At 44.1% G+C, this 10,773-nt stretch overlaps 1 protein-coding gene and 1 pseudogene across 1 annotated transcript; both read left to right on the top strand.

Annotated features, from left to right (window-relative positions):
• The first annotated feature begins 43 nt into the window (after positions 1–43).
• Positions 44–10,570, top strand: LOC128561257 (mitochondrial carrier homolog 2-like; annotated as a pseudogene).
• LOC128561213 (heterogeneous nuclear ribonucleoprotein A1-like) lies at positions 1,615–2,973 on the top strand. The gene has a single exon (XM_053555128.1). It carries the CDS (start codon positions 1,669–1,671, stop codon positions 2,629–2,631), a length of 963 nt encoding a protein of 320 aa, XP_053411103.1. The 5' UTR covers positions 1,615–1,668; the 3' UTR covers positions 2,632–2,973.
• Positions 10,571–10,773: the final 203 nt, after the last annotated feature.

Raw genomic sequence — 10,773 nt, 5'->3', positions numbered from 1 at the left:
GAGCTCAAGGCCTGCGGACTCCGAGGTACACCGCAGAGCTTGCTTCTCCGCAAAGCTGCGACCTGCAGCACCTTCACTTTTCAGGGGAAGAACAAACGAGCTCCCCGACCTTCAGAAGCCGCTCCGCGCTGGCGCCACCACTTGGGATAAGGGTACGTGAACAAATAAGAAGGAATCTCTGCACTGATTTTGCAATTAATGAAAGTCCCTCGGGCCCTTTTCTGAAATCCACACTGGGCGTTCTGCTCACTTGTATAGGAATGTAGGTCCCAAAAGTACTTCAAAAACTGCGTATAGTCCCAACTAAAATGCAGAAAACCATGAGTGACAAAATGTCTTTGCTCCTTTTTCTTTCCTTTTTTTTTTTCCTTCTAGGTATCATTCTCCCAGTTCTTTTTATGTTGACTACAGCCAAAAAAGAGTGTTACCCTGAAACATTTACCTCTGTGGGCAGCTGGCTGAAGGCAGGCATCACAGTCCACCCTAAAACACAGCCTGAAACCTCAGATGCTGACAGTGGGAACTCCCTCTAAGCTGGTCACTCAAGCACAAAAGATGCAATTGTTGGGGCGGGACACTTGGTCACAACATCCCTACCTTTAGTTATAGAATCCCTCAGAAACACAAATCCTGACACTCTTTGATTAGATGTGCCTTTGAAGTTCAATATTCCCAATTTTATTAGTAAGACAATGGTTACAGGTTGGCTCAGGCACTGGTTGCTATAGGCACTCAGGGGCTAGGGCACCAGCCATATACACCGGAGCTGGTGGTTCAAATCCAGCCGGGGCCTCACAAACAACAATGACAGCTACAACCAAAAAATAAAAATAGCTGGGCAGCGCCACTGGCTCAGTGAGTAGGGCACCGGCCCCATATACTGAGGATGGCGGATTCAAACCCAGCCCTGGCCAAACTGCCAGGCTGTGGCGGACGCCTGTAGTCCCAGCTTCAAGGGAGGCTGAGGCAACAGAATCGCCTAAACCCACGAGCTGGAGGTTACTGTGAGCTGTGACGCCACAGCACTCTACGACGGCAACAAAGTGATACTCTGTCTCTAAAAAAAAATAAAAAAATAAAAGCTGGGCGTTGTGGCCGGTGCCTGTCTAGTTCCAGCTACTTGGAAGGCTGAGGCAAGAGAATCGCTTGAGCCCAAGAATTTGAGGTTGCTATGCGCTGTGACACCATAGCACTCTACCCAGGTTGACAAAGTGAGACTCTGTCTCAAAAAAAAAAAAAAATGGTTACAGTTTTTGTTTGTTTGTTTGTTTTTGTTCTTAAGACAGAGTTGCACTTTGTTGGCCTTGATAGAGTGAGGTGACATTGTAGCTCACAGAAACCTCAAACTCTTGGTCTCAAGCCATCCCCTTTCTTCAGCCTCCCCAGTAGCTGGGATTACATGCTCCCACCACAATGCCAGGCTATTAATGGTTACAGGTTTGAGACACCCAGTTTAATTTCTCCCAGGTCTACCAGAGATGGTTCTGATGATGGATGTGGAGGATGAGTTTTGATGTTTTTAAATAATGAAGTAAAGATATTATACAATTACTAGAAGGGAGAGGGCAAAAAAAAGATCCGAAATAATCTAATTAAGAACCTGAACAGCTTTCTGCCTGTGGACGCTGCCGAGGAAGCATCGTTAAAGTCTCTCTTCCCACTGCCGTCATGTCTAAGTCAGAGTCTCCTAAAGAGCCTGAACAGCTGCGGAAGCTATTCATTGGAGGGTTGAGCTTTGAAACGACTGATGAGAGTCTGAGGAGCCATTCTGAGCAATGGGGAACGCTCACAGACTGCGTGGTAATGAGAGATCCGAACACCAAGCGCTCCAGGGGCTTTGGGTTTGTCACATACGCCACCGTGGAGGAGGTGGATGCAGCAATGAATGCAAGGCCACACAAAGTGGATGGAAGAGTTGTGGAACCAAAGGGAGCTGTTTCCAGAGAGGATTCTCAAAGACCTGGTGCCCACTTAACTGTGAAAAAGATCTTTGTTGGTGGCATTAAAGAAGATACTGAAGAACATCACTTAAGAGACTATTTTGAACAGAATGGGAAAATTGAAGTGATTGAAATCATGACTGACCGAGGCAGTGGCAAGAAGAGGGGCTTTGCTTTTGTTACGTTTGATGACCATGATTCTGTGGATAAGATTGTCATTCAGAAATACCATACCGTGAATGGCCACAACTGTGAAGTAAGGAAAGCCCTGTCAAAGCAAGAGATGGCTAGTGCTTCCTCCAGCCAAAGAGGTCGAAGTGGTTCTGGAAACTTTGGTGGGGGTCGTGGAGGTGGTTTTGGTGGAAACGACAACTTTGGCCGTGGAGGAAACTTCAGTGGTCGTGGTGGCTTTGGTGGCAGCCGTGGTGGTGGTGGATATGGTGGCAGTGGGGATGGCTACGATGGATTTGGTAATGATGGAAGCAATTTTGGAGGTGGTGGAAGTTACAATGATTTTGGCAATTACAACAATCAGTCATCAAATTTTGGACCTATGAAGGGAGGAAATTTTGGAGGCAGAAGCTCTGGCCCTTATGGTGGTGGCGGCCAATACTTTGCCAAACCACGAAACCAAGGTGGCTATGGTGGTTCCAGTAGCAGCAGTAGCTATGGCAGTGGCAGAAGGTTTTAATTATTCCCAGGAAACAAAGCTTAGCAGGAGAGGAGAGCCAGAGAAGTGACAGGGAAGCTACAGGTTACAACAGATTTGTGAACTCAGCCAAGCACAGTGGTGGCAGGGCCTAGCTGCTACAAAGAAGACATGTTTTAGACAATACTCATGTGTATGGGCAAAAAACTCGAGGACTGTATTTGTGACTAATTGTATAACAGGTTATTTTAGTTTCTGTTCTGTGGAAAGTGTAAAGCATTCCAACAAAGGGTTTTAATGTAGATTTTTTTTTTTTTTTGCACCCATGCTGTTGATTGCTAAATGTAATAGTCTGATCATGACGCTGAATAAATGTGTCTTTTTTTTTTTTTTAAATGTGCTGTGTAAAGTTAGTCTACTCTGAAGCCATTTTGGTAAACTTTCTAAAAGTGTGAAGCTAGAATTCCTTCAGGGTGATGCCAGGTTCTATTTGAAATTCATTTACAACCTGCTTGGGTGAAGAAGCCATTGTCTTCAGAAACCTTGGTATAGTTGAACTGAGGGTTACTGTTGTGACCTGAAGCTCACCATTTAAAGGGGTCATCCAAGGAAAATCATGGAATTATTGGTTATAAAGGTGATTGTTGGCATATCCTATGCAATATATCTAAATTGAATAATGGTACCAGATAAAATTACAGATGAGAATGAAGCTTGTGTATCTACCATTATCATGTGTAATCAATAAACGATTTAATTCTCTTGAATGAAAAAAAAAAAAAAAAAAAGAACCTGAACATACAGCCGGGCGTTGGGGTGGGCACCTGTAGTCTCAGCTACTTGGGTGGCTGAGGCAAGAGAATCGCTTATGCCCAAGAGTTGGAGGTTGCTGTGAGCTGTGAGCCACAGCACTCTACTGAGGGCAACATAGCGAGACTCTTGTCTCAAAAAAAAAAAAAAAAAAAGAAGGGCGGCGCCTGTGGCTCAGTCGGTAAGGCGCCGGCCCCATATACCGAGGGTGGAGGGTTCAAACCCATCCCCGGCCAAACTGCAACCAAAAAATAGCCGGGCGTTGTGGCGGGCACCTGTAGTCCCAGCTACTCGGGAGGCTGAGGCAAGAGAATCGCTTAAGCCCAGGAGTTGGAGGTTGCTGTGAGCTGTGTGAGGCCACGGCACTCTACCAAGGGCCATAAAGTGAGACTCTGTCTCTACAAAAAAAAAAAAAATTAAAAAAAAAAAGAACCTGAATATATTTGGTAATAGTTTTAAAATAAGTATAATAAAGGCAATAAGATTTATTAATATTATTATTATTTTGTAGAGACAGGATTTTGCTGTATTGCCCAGGCTGGTCTCTTAACTCCTGGACTCTGGCTCACGCCTGTAACCCTAGCACTCTGGTAGGCCGAGGTGGATAGATTGCTTAAGCTCACAGTTTCGAGACCAGCCTGAGCCAGAGCAAGACCTCATCTCTAAAAAATAGCCAGGTGTTGTGGTGCGCGCCTGTAGTCCCAGCTACTCAGGAGGCTGAGGCAAGAGAATCACTTGAGCCCAAGAGTTGGAGGTTGCTGAGCTATGATGCCACAGCAGAGCAGTTGAACTTTCTGTTATTTTCAGATAGAAGCTAAAAAAGCCGAACAGAGATTTCTATCTTTTTCTCTCTCTCTCTTTTTTTCTTTAGAGATAGAGTCTCACTTTGTCGCCCTTGGTAGGGTGCCGTGGCGTCACAGCTCACAGCAACCTCCAGCTCTTGGGCTTAGACAATTCTCTCGCCTCAGCCTCCAGAGTAGCTGGGACTACAGGCACCCACCACAATGCCCGGCTATTTTTTGTTGCTATTGCAGTTTGGCTGGGGCCGCGTTTGAACCCTCCACCCTCAGTATATGGGGCTGGCGCCCTACCCACTGAGCCACAGGTGCTGCCCTGAACAGAGATTTCTAACTGCTGCCTACCACAGAGCAGAGTTTGTCATTTAAATCCTGCCAAATTAGAGGGTTTGGTACACATATTAGGCTTTACATTAAAACCCTAAGGCTTAGAAATAAATGTTATGTACCAGGACAAAGGATTTGCTCTAAGACTAAGGACAAAACTGAAACAGACCAATCCCTAACAAAGTATAATAACAAAATATCACAAATACAATGTGAACAGCTAGTAATTTAACTTTCTGACAGCACAAATATGAGCAGTTTTCAAAAGAAGATAGCAGAATCCAAGTCCATAAAAGAAATTATCCCAGCGTCTAAAGTACAATCAAAAATTAATGGAATTAGAAAGAAGCAGGAAAAGTAGACTGGGGTGCATCTTACAAGGGTATATGTAAATCCTAGTAAATGTGGAATGTAAAGGTCTTAGCAAAATAACTAAGAAAATGCCACGAAAGCTACATTAACTAGTGTGATGAAAATGTGTCAAACGGTCTATGAACCAAGTGTATGGTGCCCCATGATCATACTAATGTACACAACTATGATTTAATAAAAAAAAAAACAAAGTAGACTGGGTTCGGTGGCTCACACCTGTAGTCCTAGCACTCTGGGAAGCTGAGACAGGAGGATTGCTTGAGCTCAAAAGTTCAAGAACAGTCTGAGCAAGAGACCTGTACTAAAAATAGAAAAATTAGCCCAGCATTACGCAGGGACCTGCAGTCCCAGCTACTCAGGAGGATGAAGCAAGAGGATTGCTTGAGTCCAAGAGTTTGAGATTGCTGTGAGCTAGGCTAACTCCACAGCACTCTATCCAGGGTAACTGAGTGAGACTTTCTCTAAAAACAAAACAAAAAGCTCCAAGATAACAGCAATATTATAATACTATAAAGGAGGCTTCGCACCTGTGGCTCAAGTGTCTAAGGTGCCAGCCACATACACCTGAGCCAGCAGGTTCGAATCCATCCAGGGCTGCCAAATAACAACGACAGCTGCAACCAAAAAATAGCCAGGTGTTGTGGCGGGCGCCTGTAGTCCTAGATGCTTGGGAGACAGAGGCAGGAGAATTGTGTAAGCCCAGGAGTTGGAGGTTGCTGTGAGCTGTGATGCCACAGCACTCTACCCAGGATGACAGCTTGAGGCTCCATCTCAAAAAAAAAAAAAATTACTATAGGGCAGTTCCTCTGGCTCAAAGGGGTAGGACACTGGTCCCATTTGCCAGAGGCAGCGGGTTCAAACCCAGACCCAACCAAAAACTAAAAAAAAAAAAAAACTCAACTATAAAGGAATAAAGCTAAACATCCGGGCGGCGCCTGTGGCTCAGTCGGTAAGGCGCCAGCCCCATATACCTAGGGTGGCGGGTTCAAACCCAGCCCCTGCCAAACTGCAACTAAAAAATAGCCGGGCATTGTGGCGGGCGCCTGTAGTCCCAGCTACTCGGGAGGCTGAGGCAAGAGAATCGCTTAAGCCCAGGAGTTGGAGGTTGCTGTGAGCTGTGTGATGCCACGGCACTCTACCAAGGGCCAGAAAGTGAGACTCTGTCTCTACAAAAAAAAAAAAAAAAAAAAGCTAAACATATCCAAGTACTTAAAGGAAAATATAATCATAATGATTGCCTCACAGGCAAAAAAGGGGGAAAAAATTTTAATGGGAAATCTTTAACACAATGGCACATGTTTGTGTAAAAAGGAAAAAGGCCGGGTGTGGTGGCTCACGCCTGTAATTCTAGCACTCTGGGAGGCTGAGGCCAGTGGATTGCCCTGAGCTCAGAGGTTCGAGACCAGCGTGAGCCAGAGTGAGACCCTGTCTCTACCAAAAAAAAAAAAAAAAAGCCAGGCATTGTGGCAGGCGCCTATAGTCCCAGCTACTTGGGAGGCTGAGGCAAGAGAATCACTTAAGCCCAAGAGTTGGAGATTGCTGTGAGCTATGATGCTATAGCACTCTACGGAGGGCCCAAAGTGAAACTCTGTCTCAATAAAAAAAAATAATAATAAATAAATAAATAAATAAAAGAAAAAGAAAGAAAATTTTTTTAAAAACTTCAAACTAAGACAATTGAAAGCAAAATTCAAAAAAAAAGGAAAAAATGATAAAATGTGAAATCCAAATCTGAAAAATAGTATATCTAAAATGAAAATTTACTGGATGATCTTAATAGAATATGAGAGATTACAAAAAAAGGATCAGTGAACTTGACAACAGATCAATAAAGACCAGTGAGAAAAACAGAAAAAGAAGAACAAAATCAACCCAAACCATGCAGAAGGAAAGAAATAATAAATATTAGTGCAAATATCAATGAGACTAAAAATAAAAAGAAGGAAAATTTCTTTTTTTTTTTTTTTTTTTGAGACAGAGCCTCAAGCTGTTGCCCTGGGTAGAGTGCTGTAGTGTCACAGTTCACAGCAACCTCCAACTCCTGGGCTCAAGCGATTCTCCTGCCTCTGCCTCCCAAGTAGCTGGGACTACAGGCGCCCACCACAGCGCCGGCTATTTTTTGGTTGCAGCCGTCATTGTTGTTTGGCGGGCCCGGACTGGATTCAAACCCACTAGCTCAGGTGTATGTGGCTGGCGCCTTAGCCACTTGAGCCACAGGCGTCGAGCCAAAAATTTCTTTTTTTTAATAGCCAGTCAAATTTATCAGTTGGGGGTTGAATACCAACTTTAGTGACACTAATTTTTTTTTTTTTGAGACAGAGTCTCACTATGTTGCCCTCAGTAGATTGCCATGGCATCACAGCTCACAGCAACCTCAACCTATTGGGCTTATGTGATCTATTCTCTTGTCTTAGCCTCCCGAGTAGCTGGGACTACAGGTGCCCACCACAACATCCGGCTATTTTTTTGTTAAAGTTGTCGTTGTTTAGCTGGCCCAGGCCGGATTCAAACCCACCAGCCTCAGTTTATGTGCCTATCCACTGAGCCACAGGTGCCTCCTAACACTAATGTTAATAAGTTCTGATAACCCACTACCTACCATCAGATCAGCCAAAAAGGGAAAAATTCTAAAGGCAAAATCTTGTTCTTTTTTTCTTTTCTTCTTTTTTTTTGAGACAGAGTCTTAACTTTTGTTGCCCTGGGTAGAGTGCTGTGGCGTCATCATAGCTCACAGCAACCCCGAACTCTTGGGCTCAGCCTTGGGTCCTCTTGCCTCAGCCTCCCAAGTAGCTGGGACTACAGGCATCCACCACAGTGCTCAGCTATTTTTTTTTTTAAATAGACACTGGGGTCTTGCTCTTGCTTAGGCTGGTCAGGAACTCCAACTACCTCAGCCTCCCACAGTGCTGGGATTACAGGTGTGAGCCACCATGCTCAGCCTAAACACTTTTTTCATTTTAGGAAAAATAGTAAGTTATACAGGAAAGGAAAAATAATTATTGCATTGCCTATGCCCACTTAGGGCATACCAGACCCTAGGTGCCGGGGTTTGGTATGCTTTCCACTAAAACCTAGGTCTATCCTGGCACAAGGGAACATAGAATAGGGCAGAATTCTGCCAGTGTCCTCAGAGGTAGCTTTCTGACAAGCCCAGCCAGAGGGAAATCCTCCACCCTAAAGCTCAGAGTTCTGGAAAGCCCCACCCCAGAAGCCGGGGGCCTGGGCTAAATTCATAAGGCAGACAGGTACAAGAGCTGCAGTCCTTAGGCAATTCCTGTTGACTGTGCTCAGAGCCAGTAGCTTTAGGGTACACGTGACCCAGTGAGACACTAGTGGTGGTGGACAAGCTACTGCCTGTCACCCCTCTCACAAATCAGGCAGCGAAGCTCAGACTTCTTCAGCTTGAGGTAAGATAAAGGAAGTGCTCAGAGGACTTTGTCTTGCAACTTGAGTACCAGCTAAGCCACAGTAAAATAAAGAACTGGGCAGAATCCGGAGGCCCCTTAACCCAGGCCTTAGTTCTTGGATGACACTTCTGGACGCAGCCTAGGCCAGAAGGGTGGATCCAGAAGAGAAGGACATGGCAGGATTCACCACCTGCTGACTAAATGTCAGAGTAGCCAGGCAACAGTGATTACTGGCTTTGGGTGAAAATGGGCTAGCTTCAGGTGTGACCTGGCTCTGGTGGCCACCAGGGAGTGCCTATGTCACTCCTCCAACTCCATCAGCCCAGCCTGAGGGTGAGGAAAGAAAGTGCCTAGTAACCCTGGGAACTCTCTTGTATCTTACCCAAGATCACTATGGCAGTACCACCAGGGATGTATAGAGTCACAGCATTATTGGGCTTGGGGCAGTCCTAGTTCTGAAATAGCTGCAGTGACCAGAGATTTAGACCACAGTACTCAATTCCATTTGAGTATCTGGAAAGCCTTGTCAAGAAGGATGAGTTCAAACAAGCCTGTGAAGATTAAAATAAATATCTAACTTTTCAATACCCAGACACTGACAAATGTCCACAAACATCAACAACATCTAGGACAGTGGTTGTCAACCTTCCTAATGTCGCGACCCTTTAATACAGTTCCTATGGATCATGACCCACAGGTTGAGAACCACTGATCTAGGAAGATGTGACCTCACTAAATTAACTAAATAAGGTACCAGTGACCAATTATAGAGTGATGGAGATAAGGGACCTTTCAGACAAAGAATTCAAAATAGCTGTCCTAAGGAAGCTCAATGAACTTGAAGATGACACAGAGAAAGGATTCAGAAGCCTATGAGAGAAATTTAACAAAAGAGACTGAAGGGAGGGTAATTGGTGGGACCACACCTACGGTGCATCTTAGAAGGGTACAGGTGAAACTTACTAAATGCAGGATATAAATGTCTGAACACAATAACTAAAAAAATGTCATAAAGGCTATGTTAACCAGTTTGATGAAAATATTTCAAACTGTATATAAGACCAGCACATTCTTTTTTTTTTTTTTGCAGTTTTTGGCTGGGGCCGGGTTTGAACCCGCCGCCTCTGGTATATGGGGCCAGCACCCTATTCCTTTGAGCCACAGGCGCCGCCCCAAGACCAGCACATTGTACCCCATTATTACATTAATGTACACAGCTATGATTTAATTAAAAAAAAAAGAGAGAGAAACTGTAATAATTTATAAAAATCAAGCAGAAATTTTAGGGCTTAAAAACTCAATTGACAAACTGAGAAATGCATCAGAGTCTCTCAATAGCAGAACTGACCAAGCAGGATAGAGAAATAGTGAGCTTGCAGACATATGAAAAAACAGAAGAAAGAAAGAAAAAAGGAAGGAAGGAAGAAAGAAAAAAAAAAAAGAACAGGAGAAAAAAAGATTATTAAGAATGAAGCACACATATCTTTTTTGATCAGGGCTGTCAAACTACCATGCCTGGATAAATTTTACTTTATTTTTTGTAGATACAGGGTCTTGCTCTTGCCCAGGCTAGTCTCTGTCTCCTGCAATCCTCCCGCCTCAGCCTCCCAAAGTGCTGGGATTACAGGCATGAGCCATTGCACCAGGCCTCAATATAGTTCTAAAATTTTTTTCTCTGTGTTCCACAGTAATCACTCTGAGGTCTATGGTACAATTCACTGGCAGAGAATCCAAGCACTGTGGACTTTGTGACCCCATAGTAACCATCTATCGGGAAGAGGGCATCCTAGGATTTTTCACCAGTCTTGTTCCTCACCTCCTAGATGACATCATTTCTTTGTGGCTCTGTAACTCACTGGCCTACCTCGGCAATACCTATGCACTGGACAGTGGGGTTTCCACCATGAATGAAATGAAGAGTTATCACAAGAACTGTCATAGGATTTTTTGCCAGTATGTTGACCTATCCGTTTGTGCTTGTCTCTAATGGCTGTGAACTTACTGGTGGATCTCCTCCTTACTCCCCAATATATACTTCTTGGCTAGATTGCTGGTGCATGCTACAAAAGGAGGGAAATAAGAGCCGAGGAAATAGTCTGTTTTTCCAGAAGGTCCCCTTTGGGAATACTTATTGTTGTGACCTGAGAATGTTAATTTGAAGATGTGGGGCAGGGACAGTGACATTTCTATAGTCCCAGACACACAGAATTATGGGAGAGAATGTTGATTTCTATACAATGTGGCACACTTTTTTAATAATCATTTAATCTTGGGAAAATGGAAGAAAAAAGAATGAAGCACACACATCATTTTACCACAAGGACATTTGCACTAGAATGTTTATTGCAGCCCAATTCACAATTGCCAAGACATGCAATCAACCCAAGTGTCCATCAACCCATGAATGGAATAACAAACTGTGGTATATGTGTACCAGGGAGTACTATGCAGTCATAAGAAAAGATGGAGGG

The sequence above is a fragment of the Nycticebus coucang genome, chromosome 12 (genome assembly GCF_027406575.1).
Source record: "Nycticebus coucang isolate mNycCou1 chromosome 12, mNycCou1.pri, whole genome shotgun sequence".
NCBI classification, from domain to species: domain Eukaryota; kingdom Metazoa; phylum Chordata; class Mammalia; order Primates; family Lorisidae; genus Nycticebus; species Nycticebus coucang.
Note: the sequence above shows the minus strand (reverse complement) of the source record. Positions and strands in the feature narration are given on the sequence as shown.